The sequence below is a fragment of the Cynocephalus volans genome, chromosome 6 (assembly GCF_027409185.1).
Source record: "Cynocephalus volans isolate mCynVol1 chromosome 6, mCynVol1.pri, whole genome shotgun sequence".
In the NCBI taxonomy this organism is placed as follows: Eukaryota; Metazoa; Chordata; class Mammalia; order Dermoptera; family Cynocephalidae; genus Cynocephalus; species Cynocephalus volans.
In genome coordinates, this window is record NC_084465.1 from 162,533,477 (window position 1) to 162,554,731 (window position 21,255).

The 21,255-nt window shown below is 48.1% G+C and overlaps 1 protein-coding gene and 1 pseudogene across 2 annotated transcripts; both read left to right on the top strand.

The window, feature by feature from the left end:
- Positions 1 to 318: 318 nt before the first annotated feature.
- LOC134380287 (cyclin-dependent kinase 20-like) lies at positions 319 to 7,097 on the top strand. 2 transcript variants are annotated; one of them, XM_063099995.1, is made up of 8 exons: positions 319 to 428; positions 762 to 875; positions 1,940 to 2,128; positions 2,376 to 2,497; positions 2,643 to 2,705; positions 4,017 to 4,140; positions 4,583 to 4,738; positions 6,378 to 7,097. In XM_063099995.1, the coding sequence occupies exons 1-8, from the start codon at positions 354 to 356 to the stop codon at positions 6,567 to 6,569; spliced, it is 1,035 nt and encodes a 344-aa protein (XP_062956065.1). In that variant the 5' UTR covers positions 319 to 353; the 3' UTR covers positions 6,570 to 7,097. The 2 variants fall into 2 exon arrangements, with proteins under 2 accessions (XP_062956065.1, XP_062956066.1); XM_063099996.1 differs by lacking the exon at positions 4,017 to 4,140.
- A 9,423-nt stretch (positions 7,098 to 16,520) lies between these two features.
- LOC134381123 (F-box/WD repeat-containing protein 12-like) overlaps positions 16,521 to 21,255 on the top strand; it is a 34,579-nt pseudogene continuing 29,844 nt past the window's right edge.

A 21,255-nucleotide genomic window follows, 5' to 3' on the forward strand; every position in this document is an offset into this window, starting at 1 on the left:
ACTTTCCCTGTGGTAAACATGGAAATGGCAGTTCCATACACTTAGGAGTGGGGGGTCTGAGCACCGTTCCACTGTTTTTATGTAACTGATTGGCGGATGACTCCACGGAGAACCGCAGCTGGAGCACACCGTGTCCCCTCCACGCATGCGCACCTCCTCGAGCGCGGCCGCCGCAGCGGACATTGGGAGCCGGTTGCCCGTCAACGCAGAAAGTCAGAGCCCCGCCCCTGAAAGCGTGCGCATGCGCGGGGCTCGCGGGAGTTGCTGGGCAACGGCGTCGTGCTGGGGTCGCCGCGCTGGGGCGGAGCCGTGGTGGGGTTGGGAAGCAGCGGCGCGGCCCGAGGCTGTCCCCGATGGAGCAGTACCGCATCCTGGGCCGCATCGGGGAGGGCGCCCACGGCGTCGTCTTCAAGGCCAAGCACGCGGAGGTGAGGCGGGGCCGCGGCCGGGCCGGCGGGCGTGGACGCCGCCTGCCCTCTGCCCCACGCGCCAACTCCTCCGTTCGGTCCTTGTGAGGCGGCCGTTCTCTCACTTCCCGCGGTCCGTTCCGCCTGCCTCCGCGCGGTTCTCTGGCCCCTGTTCACCCAGCGGCGGGACTGCGGGCCCCGGGCTGGTCCCAGACCCGCTTTCCCTCCGTGCTGCGATTGCGCCCCCGCCAGGAGGGCCTCGGCCTCTGGCAGCCCGGCGGCCCGCGTCCCCTCTCTTCCCGCCCTTCTCCCAGCCGGGGGTGGGTGGGCCGTGTCTCCTTCTTTCCTGCACAGACTGGCGAGATAGTTGCCCTCAAGAAGGTGGCCCTGCGGCGGCTGGAGGACGGCATTCCCAAGCAGGCCCTGCGGGAGATCAAGGCTCTTCGGGAGGTCGAGGACAGTCAGTATGTGAGTGGGGCCGGCGGCGTGGGGACGTCCCGAGGCGTCGCGTTCCGGCGCCTTCACTCCCCCTCCCCCGTGCTCATTCATCCGCCCGTCACTTCCGTCCACTTGTGCACCCTCATTCACCTCATTACCTCATTCCTCACTCATTCCATCGCTCATTTGCCCACTTATTTCTTCACGTACTCATCATCATCCATTCATTCACCAGCTTGTTCTTTTCAAAGCATTTAGTGATTTCTAGTAATAACTAGCACCTGGAGAGCCCCTCACGTTCTGCAGGCTGTTAAAGGTTCTGTGTACATTTGCGTGCTGAGTTCTCTTCACTGCTCTGCAAGGTAGGTTCCAGGCGCTGTTTCTCACTGGAGGGGACAAAGTGGGATCAGCAGCTCATGGGCCATCACTGGTCAGTGGAGGCACTGGCCCAGGTGTGACTGCGGAGTCCAGACATTCTTCCCTTGGGGCCTCCTCTAGGCTTTACTCTGTGCTGGGCACTGGTGACACAGAGAGGAACAGGCCCAACCCGGCTCCTGAGAACTTAAGTGTGCCAAGGGAAACAGACAGAGGCAGCCGGGCCCACCTTGTGTGGTTCGTGCTGTGACAGATACTGTCACAGGGTGCTGTGCAGCCCTGACACCTCTGACACTGGTGGCCTCAGTGTGTGTGATGTGTCTCCAGCTGTCCTAGCGCCTGAGAAGGTGTGGTTCCTGGTGCCCTTCCCTTTGTGCTGGGATTTAATGGCTCTAGAGGAAACAGGAGGTCCGTGTTCATGTATGTGTGTGCGTGTCCATTGATTTTCAGGTGAGCAGGCTGTGCTGGGGGACCAGATGCTGCCACTGAGTGACCTTCTTTAGACCTTTTCCCTGAGTGTTAGTGGAGACTTAGAGTGGGACCTGCCTTGTCTTGGGAGAGCAGAGCACCGTGAGCACTGAGCTTCCTGATTCTGAGCTCAGGTCCCATGTCATCTTCCCTGCTTGGTCCTTTGTTACACATGGTCTGGAGGTCTCAGGTGGTTGCATAGAGGGTCTGGCGTTGGGAGTCTGGGGACTGATGGGCTGCCCCACCCACAGGTGGTACAGCTGAAGGCTGTGTTCCCACATGGCGCAGGCTTCGTGCTGGCCTTTGAGTTTATGCTGTCAGATCTGGCTGAGGTGGTGCGCCATGCTGAGAGGCCGCTGGCCCAGGCACAGGTCAAGAGCTACCTGCAGATGCTGCTGAAGGGCGTCGCCTTCTGCCATGCCAGCAATATTGTGCATCGGGTCAGTCCCACAGTGGGCCAGGGGTGGGGCCTGGGGGGCTGACTCAGTTTGGAGGTAGGGTTAGCCCTTGAGGAAGGTGTGGTCAGAGGGGGACAGAGGTGGTCAGGACCTTTAGGTAAGCAGACCCAGGTGTGTGGCCCTGGAGGAGGTGGGGCTGGGACTGACCTGGGTGGTCAGCCTGCCAAGCTCCCTGTCCCATGGTTCTGGGGGGGATTTGGGCAACTGATGCCTCCTTTGGTCCCCCCAGGACCTGAAACCTGCCAACCTGCTCATCAGTGCCTCAGGCCAGCTCAAGATAGCAGATTTTGGCCTGGCCCGGGTCTTCTCCTCAGACGGCAGCCGCCTCTACACACACCAGGTGGCCACCAGGTATGGAGGGCCAGATTCTCTCCAGCCCTCTTTCTGGGGATGAGGTGCTTCTGGGCCTTCGGAGGATGGAGCTGGGGTGACCTTCTGGAGCAGCATCCTTTTAGAGCAGTGGCCTGGCTATGACCACCAGCCCTCTTCCTCACAGGTGGTACCGAGCCCCCGAGCTCCTGTATGGTGCCCGCCAGTATGACCAGGGCGTTGACCTGTGGTGAGTTTCCTGTGGGCAGGCAAGGGATGATGTTGTCATGAATTTCTGTGAGGCTTTGGGGCTCTAAGCTGTTTGGTGGTCTTTTACTTGGTCTGAGCTCTAGGCTGCCTTGGGGGTGTCTTCCCTGGTTTGGGTATTCTGAGCAGTTTGGGGTCAGTGTTCCTCACCATGACGTTTTTGCTGTGGGTGGGGAGGTGGTCTGAGGCTCAAGGTGGGGAGTGTCTGAGACGAATGTGATATCTCTGAGCTGGTCAGAGGCCTGTGTCCCTGGCTGTGAAGGCACTGAGCCTTTTGGGGAAGAGGATGGTTTGTAGCACCTGAGGTTCTGAGATTTGGGGGCCTGTCACAGTTCACTGTGTGGTGGAGATGCAAAGATTACTCAGAGCCCAAGTATGAAGAGCAATGAGAAGCCCGAAGGGGCTGCACCGAGACAAACTCCTTCCAGGAAGAGGAAGCAAGGCGCAGCCCCAAGTCGGTTTTTGCTTCAGCTTTTATTGTAAAGACAAGGAAGTTACAGAAGAAAAACAGATGTTTAATCAGTCATAGTAAGAACATAAAAGAACTGGCTCTGTGACAATCTTCATCCAAGCGTGTATAGCTCAAAAATAGTTTAAACAATATACTATCAAAAGGAGTCATAAATCTAAGCTATGTAATGTACAAAAAGAAACAATAAGATATTTAGCAGAGTGCCTAACTTTAAGGAAACTGCTTAGGGCAGGAGATGGAACATCCCCCATGTACTAACTAATCTACCAGAACATCCTTGAAAATTTTAACTTATGTACTTTCCCATCATTAACTTCTGCTGTACTAAGGGCAATTGCCTTAAGAACAATCCCTGTTCTGCCTCAATGCTGTTATCCACATTAAAGGCTTTAGTTTTGTGTAAATTCTCTGGTCCTACATTCTTTCCTAAAGGTTTGGGCTTTGGCCCCATAGCTGTAGGCTTTGGCCTCCTAAACTAAGGACTTTGGTCCTGTAAAATTTACGTGTTTTAATTCTATCTTATTAATAACCTTTTAATCAATATCCTCTCCCGGGGCCATTTTACTGGCCTGCCCCAGAAAGTGCAGGGGGAGCTGTGCATCCTGGAGTGTGAGGCTCTGAGCAGTGTCGCAACTAACCGTTGGGGCTTTGCTCTGGGTTCTAGGGTTGAGGTCTTTGTTTGGGGGTCTGTACCCTTAGACATGAAGACTTTGGGCTGGCGTGCAGGGGTCTTGCCCCTGGTGTGAGGTTTGGAGCTGATGACAGTAGGTCTTTGTCCCATGGTGGGTGATCTCTGAGCTGCTTGGGGTTCTGTGTCCACAGGGCTGTGGGCTGCATCATGGGGGAGCTGTTGAATGGGTCCCCCCTCTTCCCGGGTGAAAATGACATCGAACAGCTTTGCTGTGTGCATCGCATCTTGGGCACCCCCAGCCCTCAAGTCTGGCCGGTTTGCAGGGGCCCTTGCTAGGGAGGGTGTGGGGCAGGTTTACTCCATTGCCCATCAACAAGTGGCTGCCTCCCCGCGCCGCCACACCTTTTCTCTCATGGCCCCGACCCCTGTTGACCGACAGGGACCACTGTCCTTGCCAAGTTTGGGAGTTCCTCTTTCCTGCCATGCTGGAGGTGGGAGGGCCAGGTCCTGTCCTCTGCCCCTTCCCACCCCAGCACGCGCATGGCTTGGCGTCTCAGCAAGCTGGGTACCAAGCTGGTATCTAAGAGGGTGAGGGGTTGGAGGAAGGAATGGAAGAGGGATGAGTGAATGAGTGATAATGGGGACACATGGATGGGGAGCTGTGAGTGAGCTTGTGTTAGGGACAGGAGCTGGCCTCTAGGGGAGTGGCAAGGGTGGTGCCTGCTCTCATGTTCCCCCCTCCTCTTCCGTGGCCCAGGAGATCACTGAGCTGCCCGACTACAACAAGATCTCCTTTAAGGACAGGGCACCGGTGCCCCTGGAAGAGGTGCTGCCCGACGCCTCTGCTCAGGCCTTGGACCTGCTGGGCCAGTTCCTCCTCTACCCTCCTCGCCAGCGCATCCCAGCCTCCCAGGTAGAGTAAGGCCATGGTCTCTGCTTCTTTACCTTTTCTCATCCCCGCCATTGCCCCAGTACTCTGTACTTGATAGCTGTGTGACCCCATCGTGTCAGCAACCCTCAGAACCTCTGATGGGTGGGGATGAGAACCAGGCATCCCGGACACCTGCACTGTACCCAGGACCCCCAGGGGCCTCAGCAGCTGTGCCTCTCATGAGCAGACTCCACTGGACATCCCCAGTGTTCCCTGAAAGGCTGCAGGAGAGCAGCGATGACCTGTTAGAGGGGCATGCCCATCTCTCAGGAGAGCACAGGTCCAGGTGGGTGGGTCCTGGTCTGTCTCAGACCATGTGGCAGATACAGCAAGAGAGTTGTAGGGGACTTGCTCCTTTATTTCTGCAGCAAATATTTATTGAGCATCTGGCATGTGCTGGGCATTGTCCTGGGCCCTAGAATAGACAGAGAAGAGCAGACCGGCCTCTTCCCCGTGTCGAGGCAGCTTCAGACCCAGAGGGTCACAAGAGGGTCTGCCCCTTATCTGTGGGAGCCCAAGAGGGATGCGGGGCCAACTGTGGGGTCTAGCAAGGCTTCCTGGAGGAAAGGCGGGTTTAAGCATGAAAAGGTGTTTGAGGAGGTGTGCACCGAAGAGAGAAATGGTGAGCAATGGCCTGGAGAGGAGGCCCAGGAAGTTTGGTGTGGCTGGAAGGCAGGGAAGGACAGTGAGGATGGCAGGAGCCACAGGCTGATGGTGTCAGGACCTCTCTCAAGCATACCTGTCCCTCCAGCCTGATGGCCACCATTCCCAGCCACACTCGGCACCACACATGTCCTCTCAGTCCCCACTCAGCTCCCCTTTCAGTCTCAGTCAGCAGCTCCTGTGGGCTCTGCCTGCACAGTGCACCCAGCCGTCTGCCCACTTCTCCCCCAGATCGCCCCCAGCACCTCCATCCCTCCTCCTCCAATTGATCTTCTCTCCACCTGGCAGAGACAGTGGCCTTGTCCCAGCAAAGCTGGTCACAACCCTCCTCTGCCAGGGCCTGTGGCTCCCTCTAACTCAGGAAAAGCCAAGGCCCTTCTGATGGCCTACAGGTATGGTGTCCTTGGGCACCATCACTTCTTGACCCTGCCTGCTGGTGTCCCCCTTGCCCATTCCTCTCCAGCCCCACAGCCTCGTCCATGTCCTGGAACACACTGGGACACTCTCTGGGGTGGAACGCTCTTCTCCAGGTATCCTGGCGCCTGCTCACCTCTTGCAGGTCATTGCTCAAATGTCCCCCCGTCAGGTGGCCTTCCCTCACCACTCTTCAAATCTGCAGCCTTTCTCCAGTATTCCTCATGCCCCTCTCTTGCTTTCTCTTTTCAACAGCACCAATTGTTATTTGACATACTGTATATTTTACTCCATTTTCTTGTTTATTATCTTCCCCCTACTTCTCCGCCTATGTCAAAAAGGCAGAGCTTTTGTTTGCTTTGGTAACCGCTGTGTCCCCAGCCTCCGGAACAGAGCTTCAGACACAGTGGGCACCCAGGAAAGCTTCCAAGTCAGCTGGAGGCATGAGTGGGTGAAGGAAGAAGTTAACAGTCACCCTCAGCCTGAGGCTGGGGACAGGGAGGTGACTGGTTTCCTTCTGCTGTCCCTTACTCACCACCCCCAGGCCCTTCTGCATCAGTACTTCTTCACAGCTCCCCTGCCTGCCCACCCGTCTGAGCTGCCGATTCCCCAGCGCACAGGGGGACCCGCCCCCAAGGCCCCCCCAGGGCCTCCACACATCCGTGACTTCGATGTGGACCGGCCTCTTGAGGAGTCGCTGTTGAATCCGGAGCTGATTCGGCCCTTCATCCTGTAGCAGGGAAATGCTGGCCGAGGCCCTGACTGCCTCCCTGCCAGGGCCACCGGGCTGCTTGTTCCTCTGCCTCCTGCCTGACTTGACTTTCCACGGCCTCCCCACAGCCATACTGGGCCCACTCCACACCTCGCCCTGCTCCTACCGTGTCCTACTCTTCAGCCCTCGTGAGGGCTGGTCTCAAGGAGGCAGAGGTCATGTTCCCAGCACATGAGGATGTCCAGTCCAGCAGAGGAGGCCCGCGGCTTGTACTCAGTTGGCCTCACATCTGTACACTAGTGACTTATAAGTCAGAAACAGATCTCTGCTGCCGTCCAGGGACCACCCTCGGATAGTGGCCATGCCGGCCTGTGCTGATTCTCAAGGCCCTGCGTCCTGGTCAAGGACATCCCTGTTAGAAACATCTGGGAGAAGGGTAGAGAGTAAGATGTCCTCATGGTGGAAACTCAAGTGGGAAGGAGGATTTTGGTTTAATTTTGTTCTAGTTCAGTATTTGAGATTTATTATAAAAGCCCCAAGTGGCTCTGCCTATGTCTGCTCCTCCTCTATTCATCTCATGGTCCTAATTTTTTCGTGGGTCACTGAGATCATAGCTCTAGTCATGGCCACTCTCACCCTAGGGCTTCCTGGGTGCCTCATATAACTGAGCGCTCATTTGGAAGTGGGGTGGACGGAAGTCTCGACCCAAGGATGGCTCAAGATCCAGCAGGCGACCCACGCACATTAGGCCGGGTTACTACCGTCTGCTCCCTGAGGATGAGGGGGAGCCAGAGCAGCTGTGTGAATAAGGAAATAGGCACTCCTGCAGTTAATTTATGAATTCAGTAAACCCCAGTCTAATCCCAGCCAGCTTATGTCATAATAATTTGATAAAGATGATTCTAAAAGATATATGGAAATGCAAAGGGCCAAGAGGAAGAATCAGAAGCAGAAGAAGAGGAAACGATGAAAGGACTTGCTCTGTCAGATATCAACACTTTTTATAAGGTTATGTAATAATTAAGACAGTGTGGTATTGATTTGGGGATAGGTAAAAATGGACAGACGAGAGAAACTTATTTTCAGCAATCTTTTATTCTTAAGATGTTTGCTTTATGCTTCATGTGGATACATGCTTCTGGGAGCACTGAGGATACCAAAGTGACTAACACTGCTGCAGCTGCCGGCCTCCAAGCACTTAGTGGGAAGACACAACGCGGTAAACCCCAGTTGCTGCTCTCAGGAAAGTCTGATGTCTTCATGATCTGACCTCTGTTTATTTCTCCAGCCACATCTGCAGACTCTAAGCTCCAGTCAGCCTTAGTTAATTTCTGGTAGTTCTCACCTCTGCATAAATGGGAGCCTGCACTTAGGCTTGATGTGTTTGGAAACAGTTTAAATAAGATGTGGTCAACTGATGAAAAGCTCATTTGGAGATTGTCAGTTGAGGCCTTAGGTTTTTTTCTACAAAAGCTTTTCAAGCAGCGTACATTGTACAGTGATAACCAGGCACATGAGGAGACAAGAACGTAAATAAGCAGCACAAACAGAAAACAGACTAGGTATAGTAGTGGACTCACCAGACATAACACTGTGTAACAGCTGTACTCTGTCCAGGATGCTAAGTAATTTACTAAATTTCTAGGGTAATATCAAATCTAGAATGAAGCGTATACAATTTCTAAAACTACAAGGAATAATGGAATAATAAAAAATACTTGCTACAACACAGGTACAAATATGTAGCACATAGATGATAGTTTTAAACTAAAAAATATTAGTAATATAAGAAAGAATAAATGCTCCAGCTGAAACAAAGATTGTTATCTCAATTAGAAGGAGAATGAAATTATGTGGTATTTCCAAGAGAAGTCCAAAATGTAGATACCAAAAATTTGCAAGTAAGAGAATAAAACATTTACCATGTACACACAAACCAAAAATCTGGTATAGTTATTTGATATCAAACAATAGATTTTAAGGCAAAGAACGGTTAATATCAGACAAAGATTTTAAGGCAAAGAGCATTGCTAGAGATAAACACATTCAATGCTAATGATATTAAATCTATTGGCAAAATTTTCTAAATTAGTATTCACATAATATGGTCTCAAAATTTAAGATGAATATAAATCAAACAGTAACAGAACTAAAAACCAGAAAGACAAATCCACTTCCAAAGCGTTAGATTTAGAATAGCTCTCCAAGAAACAGGAGGCCAGTCCAAGTGTAGTTGTGTTCACAACTAATCAGTCACAACCAGTTGCAGATTTCCTTGTTCCTTTTCCGTTTCTGCTGCTTCACTTGACTAACCCAAACAAACAGGAAAAGACAGAACAATTCGGAATGTAGTTTGCCTAAGAGGATGAACATATTGACCTAATACTTGTATATTTTAAATAAAAACAAATCCAGACTTGAGAGGCTATTTGAAAAGCCTGCTGCAATACTGAGAGCACTCCAACCTCAGGATCTGCAAGCATCTCCAAATCAACAAAGGGCTTTGCTTCCATAGAGAGGTGAGCAGGGCAGCAGTGGGGAGAGCAGGCAGCGTAATCAACGTGGTTTAACAGGACGTGTTTATTTCGTTGCTCACCAGGTTCTTGGAATGAGCTGTTACGGGAGCATGTCTACATCTTAGTGCTTGTTTGAGCTTAGGGGCGAGCCAAAGGTTAGGGGCCTAAGGCGGGGAGAGAATCCTGACTAAAGGTTGGTCAACTCAAGTCAGTGGGTAAGTAACAGGCAATAGTGAGCACTTGGTCAACAACACAAAACCAAACAACACAGGATACACATTCTTCTCAGGCACATGCAAAACACAATAAATCGGGCCAGCCTGTGGCTCACTCGGGAGAGTGTGGTGCTGACAACACCAAGTCAAGGGTTAAGATCCCCTTACCGGTCATCTTTAAAAAAAAAAAAAAAAAAAAAGACAAAACACAATAAATCAATCATAGACTGGGCCATAACAAGTCTCAACAAATTTCAAAGGATCAAAATGATCCAAGGTGTGTATTTTTTTTTACTGAAATGTAATTAAGCTAGAAACCTGGAAGATAACATAATTACAAATATGTCTGAAAATTAAGAAATACACTTCTAAAATAACCCATGGATCAAAGAAGAAGCAACAATGGAAGATGGAAAATGTTATGAACTGGCTGATACTAACATTACAACACAGCAATTCTTGTGAGATACAGTCACAGCAGTGCTTAAAGGTTAATTTATAATCCTGATGATATGGATATAATATCAAAAAGGCTGTGACTAAGCCGTGCATCCATCACAAGTTTAATAAAGAAGAGCAGTTACATCTAAATAGGTAGAAGGAAATAAACAGGAAGAGAAATTAACAAAACAAAAAAGGTATGATGTGGAAGAACAAAGCCAAAAAATTTATTCTTTCAAGAGATTAATAATGTCAAAGTGGGTGATGCTGATCAAGAAAGAGAAGGCACAAACTATCAATATCCGAAATGAAAAAGGATTCAGAAGAATAATATTAGGAATAACTTCATGTTTACAAATTTGAAATTTTGGTAAAATAGACAAATTCATAGAAAAATCTAACTTACAACAGGCAAAAACAAAAATGCCAAAGTGTCTTAAAACTATTAAACTGAACCTCCAAATCAGATTATTTTCATGATGCAACCACCAGGCTCGGATAGCTTCACTGCTAATTTCTACCATTCATTTAAGAGAAAGTGCCAAGATACCAGAGAACAGAAGCTTATTTTGTAACATCAGCGATAGTCTTGATTCTAAGATTCAACAAGGACATTACAGAAAAGAAAATTGCATGATTACTCTTACTCATGAGTATGAAAACACATCATGGCTTGGTAGTAGTTGTTTGAAGTAATGAAAGAATATCTGTTAACAGAATTTTTACCCAGCAAAAATATCTTTCAAAAGTAAAGGAAAAATAAGGCTGGCTGGTCAGCTCACTCAGAGTGTGGTGCTGATAACACCCAGATGAAGGGTTTGGATACCCTTACTGGCCAGCCGCCAAAAAATAGTAATAATGATAATAAAGAAAAAATAAAACCTTTTTCAGACATGTAAAAGCTGGAAAGAATTCGTTTCTAGCTGATTCACTCTAGAAGACGGCAGAAGGAAAGTGATACCAGATGGAAATCTGTATCTACTCAAAAAATCAAGAGCACCAGGAATGGTAACTACTTGGGCAAATATTGCTGTTTTCTCTTACTATTTAAATATTTGGTCGGATTCTCCAGTGAAACCATCTGGGCTTGTAAAGTTCATCAAAAGTCAGGAAAGTCTCAGAAATTGTTGCAGTCAAGAAGAACATAATGAGACATGACATAGTGAGACAAGATATGTATTAAACAACCCAAATAGTATATGAGTCAAAGGGAAAATCTCAAGGGAATTTCTTTTTTTAAAGTACTGAACTGAGTGAAAATGAAAACATGATGTATAAAAGCAGTACTCATGTGGAAAGTTATAGCACTAGCTGCATATATTAGAAAAGAAGAAAGGTATTTAGTGAATCACCTCAGTTTTTACTTTAAGAAACTTGACAAAAAAGAGAAAATTAAGTCCAAAATATGCAGAAGAAAAGAAATAATACAGATCAGATAGAACAAACAGGAAAAAGAAAAAGAAAAAAAAATAAGTGAAACTGAAAGCTGATTCGCTGAGATCTATAAAATTGATAAACATCTAGCCATACTGATCAAAGGGAAAAAGAAGAAAAGACACAGAATACCAATACTGGGAATGGGAAAGATGTTATCATTACACAGATATTTAAAAGTATCATCAGAGAGTATTATGAATTTTGTGCTGATAAAAGTCAACTTAGATAAAATGGGCTAATTCCTTGAACGACAGAAATTACCAAAGCTCACTCAAGAAGATATTGATAACCTGAGTAGCCCCATATCTATTAAGGAAATAGAAATTACAATTAAGCTTCCCACAAAGAAAACTTCATTATATAAAAACATTAAAAATATAAAGAAAAACCAAAAATAAAAATATATTGTCCTTATTCTGACCTTGAAACTGCAATTTGGTCTGAACTTTACTCTGATACTGACTCTGACCCATCCTGATCTTTAACTTGGGCTTGAAACTGACCTTAATGATAAACCTGACCTAGATCCCCCATCTTGATCCTCACCATGTCCTTGAACTTGATACTGACCCTACACTCACCCTGACCTTACTCTGACCTTTGGTTAACCATGTTCTGACACTACATTGCCTTGAACATCTTCCTGACCGTGATCCTGATGTCAAAAATCATGCCTCACCTTCACCTTGATCCTGAATCTGAGCCCAAACCAGACACTCACGCTCAAACTAATTCTGAACCTCAACCTTACTTTGTCCCTAAAAATAAATGTTATCCTGACAATTGTCATCACATTTACCCACTCTGAATTTGAATCTGACCTTGAACCTGACCCTCGCTCTGACACTCAACCTTTTTATAACCCTGGTTCTTAACACTGTACATGATCATCAATCTGACCCTGCTCTGGATCTAGACAGAACCTGTCCCTATTACTGAACTTCACCTGACATTGATGCTAGTCCAGATACTGACCCACACTGACCCTGGACCCTCAACCAATCCCATCTACATAAGACACTAACCCTGACCCACCCTAACCTTGTACTTGACCCTAAACCTGACTCTTGACCTTCAGCCTTACACTGAACCCGACAACCTGAATCTGACAATTAACCTTATCCTCACGCTTAACTTGATCATCACCCTGACCTTAATTTGACCTTGACCCTGATCCTGACTCTGACCCTGACCTACACACTCACTCTCACCCTCATCCAATTCTTTGGCAGACTCTGATACACTACCCTTACCCCCACCTGCCTTTGAACTTAACTTTAAATCTGCCCATGACCCTGAAACTTATTCTCATATTGACTCTCTCCCTAACCCTAGCCCATTTCTGACCTTTATCCTGACCATCACCCTGACTGTGACTGCACTTGACCTGGAACTTAACCTTGACCATGAACTTGATCCTCACCTTCACACTGACTCTCATCTTACTCTGATGCTCACCATGACACTGATCCTGACCCTGACGATTAACATGACCCTAACATTCACCCTGACCTTGGCCCTGACAATGACATAGCTCTCACACTGATCATGACCCTGAACTTGATACCACCCCAGAACATTTATCCTTAATGGGACACTCACCCTCAGTCTGACTTTGACCCACTATCTCATTCTGTCTCTAGACTCAATCCTCACCTTGAAAGCATTGTCCTGACCCACTCTGACCTTGCACTTGACTTGTACCTGACTGAATTACACCTGTACGCTGAAACTGAAGCTAATCTGCATCCTGACCCTGATTGAGACCCTGATCCCGACATTGACCTTGACCTTGATCCAGGCCTCAGTTCCATTCTGACCTTGAGCATGGCCTTGGATTGACCTTGTCAGCTTGACACTGAACCTGAACCAGGCCTTTACCCTGACACTGACCCTGATCCTGCCAGTGACACTCAAATAACACTGACCCTGGTCATGGCCTTGTTACCAGACTACAGGGTCTGTCCCTCAGAGAGCACAAAACCGCTAATACCAGGGTAAAATGAAAAGGCTCTATTACTTGCAAGTAAGGAGAACACTGGGGATCACTACCAAAGCAGTGTTTCCCCAAACAAGGGAAAGAAGTTGTCATATAGCCAAGGTTCCTGCCTAACTTCCTGCCCACATTCTTATTTAGGCCATGTCATGTAAATGACGGATACAAGCTTGTTCAATTTGGATTAGTTGACTATGAGACATAGTTCAGTGGTCAGTTCTAATGCCAAATTTGCATTTGGACCCGGGAAGGAATGTGGCCTTTGGGCAACAGCAGGACCTCAGGATGTTGTCACAAGGGTTAAACCTTGAGCTCTCAGCTAGTATAGTTGAGACTTCTCATTGTGGCTGACTCATGACATAAAATTGGGGCAGGTAGGTGTGGAGATCCTGGGTTCTCCTTGGGGAGAGATTCACCAAAGTTCATCTCTGTGGCCCATATTTCAGTTTCAGCCAATATATTTTGAGGGAAGTCTAGTATGGTTTAAGATTTCTTGCCCCTTCCTGCGAGAACAGAAACTCAGAACAAAGGGTTATGACCGGTTCACTTCCTGTCTTGGACCTGTTAGTGGTAGTGAGGGCCTGGGCATTTAGGAGACCATGGAGCCTAGGTTACAGCCTCTTCTGCACTCTAACACTGATCTTGAGGCAGAACCTGACTTTCACTTGACCCTCATCCTCAACCTGCCTTGATCCCATCAAGACCTTGGCTTGATTTTGAATCTGGTCCCTGACCCTGAAATTGAACTTCTCCTCTACACTGGCCCTTACCATTATGCTAACCGTCATCCTGAGCCTGATAATCACCCTAATCCGGATCCATCCTCACATTGAACTTCACTTTGAACTTGACCTTGACCACAAACCGGACCCTGATCCACAGTGGCAGGCAGGATAATGGCCCCTCCTAAAGATGTCCATGCCCTAACCTATGAAGATGTTGCCTTACATGGCAAAAGGGACTTTGCAGATGTACAGATCATGAGATGAAAGAGCATCCTGGATTATGCAGGTCAGGCCCAATCTAATCACACGTGGACAGCTTTTCCTGGCTGCAGGCAGAGAGAGAGAGATTAAGTGGAAGAAAGAGGAGAGGGACTTGACCTGCTATTGCTGGCTTTGATGATGGAGTTAGAGGGCCACAAGCCAAGGAATGTAGGTGGTCTCAGGAGCTGGGAAGGGATCTCAGCAGACACCCAGCAAGGAAATGGAAATCTCATTCATAAAACCACAAAAAGCTGAATTGTGACAAAAACTTTAATGAGCAAAGAAACAAATTCTCTCCCAGAGCCTCCAGTGTGGAATGCAGCCCAGCTGACACCTTCATTTTGGCCCAAGACTCAGACTAGACTTCTGACCTACAGAACTAAAAGATAATAAGCATATGTTGTTTTAAGGCACTATGTTTACTATGTTGTTTTAAGGCAACAATAGAAAACTAATATACCCACCTTGACTTTGAATTGACCTTGAACTTGACAATGAACCTCACGCTCACCCTGACCTGGAACCTGACTTAAACTTCACCCTGACCCTAACATTATCCTCACATTGATCTTCAGAGTAAAGGACTGTGTCGAATTAAGGATCAAAGTAAAGGAGAGGTCAGGGCTATGGTCAGTGTCAGAATTTAGTTCAAGGTCAAAATTAGTGTGAGGGAAGTTTTAGGGTTAGGGTTGGGTTCAAAATCAAGCCCAAGGTCAAGATGAGTGTGAAGGTCAGGATAAGGATACATTAGAGGGTCAGGGTCAGTTCATGGTCAAGGTCAAGTTCAGGGACCCTAATCCTGAACATCAACCTCACACTCACCTTGACTCTGGAATTGACCTTGAATCCTATCCAGAACTGGACATTCACTGTCAACCTGAATATGACTGTCAATTTTACCTCACCTCACTCTGTCAATGACCATGTCCTCACCCTGACCAAACCTATCCCTGACCTTGAACTTGATCTTGACCTTCACTCTGCCCTTCACTTTTACATTAAATCTGATCTGAACCTGTATAGGCCAGGACCAAGACCACATGAGGTCCACAGCTGGTATCAAGGCTAGCATAAAAGCCAAGGTGAGGGTCAGGGCAGGGCTTGCACAAGGGACAGCGCCAAGGTGAGAGGGAGGCTGAGGGTCATTGTGAGGGTGACTGCGAAGGTCAGGGTGAGGGTGAATGTTAGGTGAGGACAAGCACCAACATGAGGGCAAAACCAGGCAAGGGTGAGGAACAGGGCTCAGGCTCAATTTCATAGTGAGGGTGAGAGTCAAAGAGAATGAGGGCAAATGTAAGAGCCAGGGCAAAGACCAGCTTGAGGGCAAGGGTTCAGTTGAGGTCAAGGATAAGGGAGATGGCAAAGCCAGGCCAGGGGAAGGTCAGGTGAACTGCCAGGGCTAGTGCAAGTACAAAGTTCAGGGCCCAAGTGAAGGCAAAGAAGGGGTCCAGAGCGAGGATGAGAGTCATATGGCAAGGGCGAGGGGAGGGCAAAGGTGAGAGCAAGTAAGTGCAAGGACCTAGGCCAGGGCAATGACCAGGGTGAGGGCCAGGGCCAGTGCCAAAGCCAAGACAAAGGCCAGGGCGAGGGTCAGAGTTGAGGCCAGGCGTGGGACAGATGTAGGCGAGGGCACAGGTGACAGTCAGGACCCCTGTGACCAGAGGCTGTGACCAGGACCAGGGCAAGGATGAGGGCCAAGACCAGCATTAGGGAGAAAACCAATGGTAGGGAAAGGGATAGTGAGGGTCAGTACGATGGCCAGGGCCAGGACCCTGCCCTCTGGGAGGTTCAGGTAGTGGTGAAGCAACAGTGAAGGCCAGGGACACAGTGAATGTCAGGGTCTTGAGGGCTGAGGTGAGGGTAGCAACAAGTGTAGGGGTAGATGGCAGATGCTGGCCAGCGCCGGTCAGAGTCAGGATGAGGAGCAGGGTCAGGGTGAAGGCCCAGGGTGAAGACCAGGGTCAGGCCCGGGTCAAAGGTGAGGTCGAGAAAGCGAGAGCAAGGTCCAGGGGCAGGCTCGGCGTCCAGTGCAAGGTCCAGTGCAAGGGAGCAGGTCAGACCGAGGGCCAGGACAAGGGTTTAAAACAGGGTTGGTTCAGTGCCAGGATCAGGACGAGCGCGAGGGCAGAGGCAAGTTGGCAGTCAGGGAAAGAGGAGCCGGCCGGCACTTAAGAGAGTTAGCGGAGTGGGCTGGGCGTGGCTGTCGGGGCGCGGCGGGCTGGGCGGGAGCAGGGAGGGGCCCGGGCGGGAGCAGGGGCTGGAGGGGGGGCGGGGGCGGGAGCAGGAAGGGGCCCGGGAGGGATCGCGGCGGGGGCTCGGCGGGGGCGGGGCGGGGCCGCGGCGGGAGCGCGGCGAAGGCTGCCGGGCTGGGCGGAGCCGGCGGGATGGACGCGCTCCTGGGTCGGGACGAGCTGCTCCGCGTCTTCTCCTTCTTGGAGGCCCCAGACCTTCTCTGCGCCTCGCAGGTGAACAAGGTGACGCGCTCTGTGCAGGGCGAGAGGCAGGGCCTGGGCTTGTGGTCGCCGGCGCGTCGGCGGCCGGGGCTTCTCCTCTGGACCCTCGGTCTCCCTGTCCGTGGCGGAGGCTGTCGGTCTGCTCTGAATCCGTGAAGCGGCGGGAGTCGCTCGTGGTCCCGGGCGGAGACCTCGGCGTCCTCGGGAGGCTCTAGCGACCGTCCCTTCTCCTGCGCTGGGCGCCTGTGAACCAGACGCAGGCTCCCTGCCATCAGGGTTCACTCCTAAAATTGGCTTAGAGACCGTTTTTCTTTGCATTCTCGCCTTTTCTGGAATGTTCTGGAACTTCCTTCCTGGGAGCTTTTCTTTTACCCGTTCCCTGTGCCCTGACGGCCACACTCCCGGTTCTCCCCGTGATGGTGATGCTGATGGCTCCGCATCCTGCCGGCTCAGAGGTGTCCGTCCCCAGCCACTCGCACCCCCCGTCCGTCGTTTCCTTCATGCCGGTGCTCACGAAATAAACACTGGTGGAGTGAGCTCGTCCCGTGGGTTCCCCGCTGTGCACCGCCCTGTGTTACAGGCACGCTGTCTTCTTCCCCCGAGGACTCCGCAGAACTGTAATCTCGTGATTATTTGTATCGTGTATTTGTTTAGTATCGGGTTTTCCCTGCTAAATCCGTTCTTAAGAGAGGGAGTTTGTACTTTTCATCACTGTCTCTGTCACCCAGTGTGTGCCTTGACGGTTAAGTTCTCTCAGTAAATATTTGTTGAGTAAATGAATTTCTTTAAGGAACTTAAAATTCATATTATATCGTTTTACAAAAAGGTTAATAAGCAGATCCTTGCTAGAATACCGTTATTATACTTTTAAGTGTATCAAGTGAAATATTGGGCTTTCGCCCTCATATTTACTGATCAGGATACTGAATATCACACAGTGATTTGCCCAAGGTCACCCATGGAGTTATGCACAGAGCTGGAATTGGATCCCTAGCTGTTTCCATGGCAGTAGGCTAGGGGTAACTTAGGGGACAAGTTTGAAAGGGAGGTGCCCAATACCCTATGGTAGCACCAGTTTCCCCAGGTCATAGTTTCCTCATAGGTAAAATGAGGTCAGTAATCCCTGCCTCACGGTGTCATTGTGAAGGCCAGGAGCTAACAGAAGGATCCTTTAAAGGTGGGTAGCATTTATTTTGCAGGGTGTATTGTGTATTACAATTCTCTGTCTGGGAAAGAAGATCTCAGTTGCGTTTTGAACTAGGAACTATAGAAAGGAGAGAGAGAGAAAGGATATACAGAGAAAATGCACAGATCATCTTGCCTGGTTTGAGTTTGCAGAATATAAACTTTACACTTCTACCAGCCAAAAAGACTTCTTAAAGGCGTAGGAACTTTGAGTTGGCAGGTGAATGAGGGCTGTTGAAGGGGTCGCTTGGGCTCAGAGAGGGTGGTCATTGCTTCTGCCGGGGCTTGGAAAGCCACATGTCTGGGATGGGACCCTCAGAGGTTCTGGCCCACCGAAGGCTCTAGAGAGTTGCCCACTGAAGCTGTGTAGGCTCCAGAATTCTGGACGTCTTAGCTGGAGAGGGTAGGAAGTTCCATGAGGCAGGCCTGGGCCTGACGGGGGGAAAGGTCTGGCACCCTGTTCCCTATTCCGTGAAACTATCCTGAGCCTCCTGGTAAACACTACTGCAGAAAGCAGTCGTGGGAGGATAGTCTGTGTAGAGGATACAGGACAGCCTGGGAGGCTGGAGGCTGCCCTCATTCTGCCGTCCAGCATTTCTGGGATATCCCCTTGGCCCGTGCCTTAATTTACTTCATTGCAGCAGCCTTCTTACCAGGCATACTTCTCTGCTTTCAGCTCCAAACCTTCCTTCTCACAGTAGCCAAAGTGATTTTCTGAGATGCAGTTTGACCCTACCACTCTCCTCTTCAAAATTCTCAAGTAGCATCTCACTGTTTTTGCCATTACGACTTTTGGGAGTTGGTCTAAGCCAACCTTCAGCTCCTTTTCCCATTCTTCTCCACCCAGAATCCTATGTTCTAATTAAGACAAATTACTCATTCATCTTTTTCACCCTTAGGAATATTCGCCCAGCTGTTGTGTCTCAGCAATGCTGCAGCCACGTAAAGAACCGCTACTCATTCTTTGAGACTTGATCAGTCATCCCTTCTCTGAGTCCCTTGGCACCCCACCCTTTACCCCCATTGAGTTGCTCATTCTGCCCTTATTTGATTGTTTTTGATTATTCAAATATGTCTCTAGCTCTACCTCAGGGTGCGTTTTCTTGAGTGCAGGGAATGAGTTTGATTCAGCCTCTTGTCCCCTCCACAGGGCCTGGCAGGCTAGGTGCTCACTGCCTGTTGTCTGACCACACACTTCTCTCCTCCTCGTTCTAGGTCTGGAATGAGGTTTCAAGGACCAAGGAACTGTGGAGGTGAGTGAAAGAAGAGCCATATGTGGTCCTGCAGAGGAGCGGTGGGTGCACTGGTTAAGGCTTCTGAGCATCTGAATTTCTGGCTCTGCTGAGTGCATAAGAAAGGATTATCCACGATCCCTACCAGTAGGAGAATCCTCCCTGGTTAGGGATGTAGCTGTTTTTCTAGAATATTGAAATATGAAAGATTATATTAATCAAATGGGAAATAAGGTGGGGCCATCAAACTCAGGGGCAGAAATATACAGCAAATGAATGCAGCTGGCTGATAGAAGACAGATCAACAGAAATATGATCAAGCTGCCTTTATTTTAATTCAGCTTTGGTGTAACAACATAGCAACACAAAAATGTATGGTATTAGAAGTTATAAAGATCAAATGAAAAAAATAAAGTTGAAAATAAAAGACATTTTAATTGTCAAGTTATGAATTTTTTTTTTTTTTTTTTTTACTAATTCATTTCTTTGGAACCTGACATCTTTTCTTTTGTACCAAGGTATAACTGTCACTGGCTGGCCGGTTAGCTCAGTTGGTTAGAACGTGGTGCTGATAACACCAAGGTCCAGGGTTCGATTCCTGTACCAGTCAGCTGCCAAAAAAAAAACCTGTCAGATCTTGTTGCAGAATACAGTGCTTCTCTAACTGCCAACTAGGAACTATAATTGTAGCCACTCATGATGGAGAACAGCTGTTCACACATTGTCTGTGAAACATGGAAAGACTTTATTTTTAGGATGACTGTGCCTTGAGATATTGGGGACATCTGGAATGCCAGTCTTGCCATATTTAATTTGCAGTATCATTTAGCTCTATTCCATTTGTTGGTTTTTATTAAGTTTTTATTACTAATATTAACTAGAAAAACAGTACTAATCTCTAGCCAGTTTTGAAGTAAGAGAACTTTTATGAGAATTCGGTCTTTATCTGTACAATTGGGGGAATGTAGTCTAGATATAACATTCAGTTCCAGAAAGTGACTTTTCTATAAGAAAGTGGACAAGATTATGTCTTAGCAAATGCGTTTCTCAAAAAAATTGTTTCACTAGGAATAAATGAATTGACTCACGTATTGTAACTTTGTGGAGGTCCTGGCCCAAGAATATTTACATGTTTAAAGAGGTGTGATGCCAATCCCAACCCTAGTCTTTGTTATCTTTCCTCATAAGCCAGGGTAGCAATTTTCTGAGTGAAATGTATTTCTTTGAGCAGTTCAAGAATATTCTCTTCAGCACATCACCTAACTTCCAGGTAGTGTTCATATGTTACCATCCTGTGCCTCCAGGTTCCTCATGCAAATTGTTCAGTTGTCTGCAGGCCAAATCATGAATAGGTTTTCAGTTCATTACTATTTTATAGTTTTGGTGTCATCCCTTGTGTTTGTATCCTTGACTACTGTCCTTATAAAAACACTGGGTTTATGTTTCTTAAGCTCAGACAACAGCATTCCGAAGGCATCATGACCTGTGGACACATGCATGTGTCATTTCCTGATGCTGTGCCTTGCATGGGTGCCATGTCCAAAAGCTCTCCAGGCCCATTGAAATTCTCATGGACACAGTGAATAAACATGGTTGACCATGTGATATATTTTTAATTTGTACTGTATAATTTCAATTGAAAATGCTACAGATTACTATTTTAAATGCTTTGTGACCTTTGAAATCCTGTAATTTCTTCAACACATTAAGCATTAGCTTTTTGGTTAGAAGTAAAATTGCAAATAATTGCTTCCATTTAAGGTATGTAATTTCTGTTGTGGACAATAGCTTCTTTTTTGTTATTAATTGCTATCTGTGAAAGGTTTTGGTGCCAAAGTATTTTTTTCACTTGATACATCCTTGTATTTTAGAGGTATAACACTTACTTTATTCATATTTATACTTTATTGATGTTCACCTTTTTTCCTTTTTTGGTTAAATCGTTTGGTTTTATTATCTCTTTTCTAAATATTGGTTGTAGTTCTCACTATGGTTTGATATATGATGGACTTAAACATGTAGGAATAGATTTCACTTCCACAGAGAAATGTGCCATCTCCTGCTTTTTTAAAACCACATTATCTTCTTGGTCTAGCTTTTATGTTTATACTTGTGTTAGTCCATTTCTGTTGCTTATAACAAAATACCGGCAACTGTGTGATTTATAAAGAAAACAAAATTTATTGCTTACAGTTTTTGAGGCTGGGAAATCCACAGTCCAAGGAACACATCTGGTGGTGGCAGGCAGT

What these genes read in the sequence shown, in the direction of transcription:
- LOC134380287 (XM_063099995.1), top strand. Translation starts at nt 354, where the DNA reads ATGGAGCAGTACCGCATCCTGGGCCGCATCGGGGAGGGCGCCCACGGC. An exon ending in CCAGCAATATTGTGCATCGG is followed by an intron (nt 2,129 to 2,375) that starts GTCAGTCCCACA and finishes TGGTCCCCCCAG; the next exon opens with GACCTGAAACCTGCCAACCT. An exon ending in CCAGCCCTCAAGTCTGGCCG is followed by an intron (nt 4,141 to 4,582) that starts GTTTGCAGGGGC and finishes TCCGTGGCCCAG; the next exon opens with GAGATCACTGAGCTGCCCGA.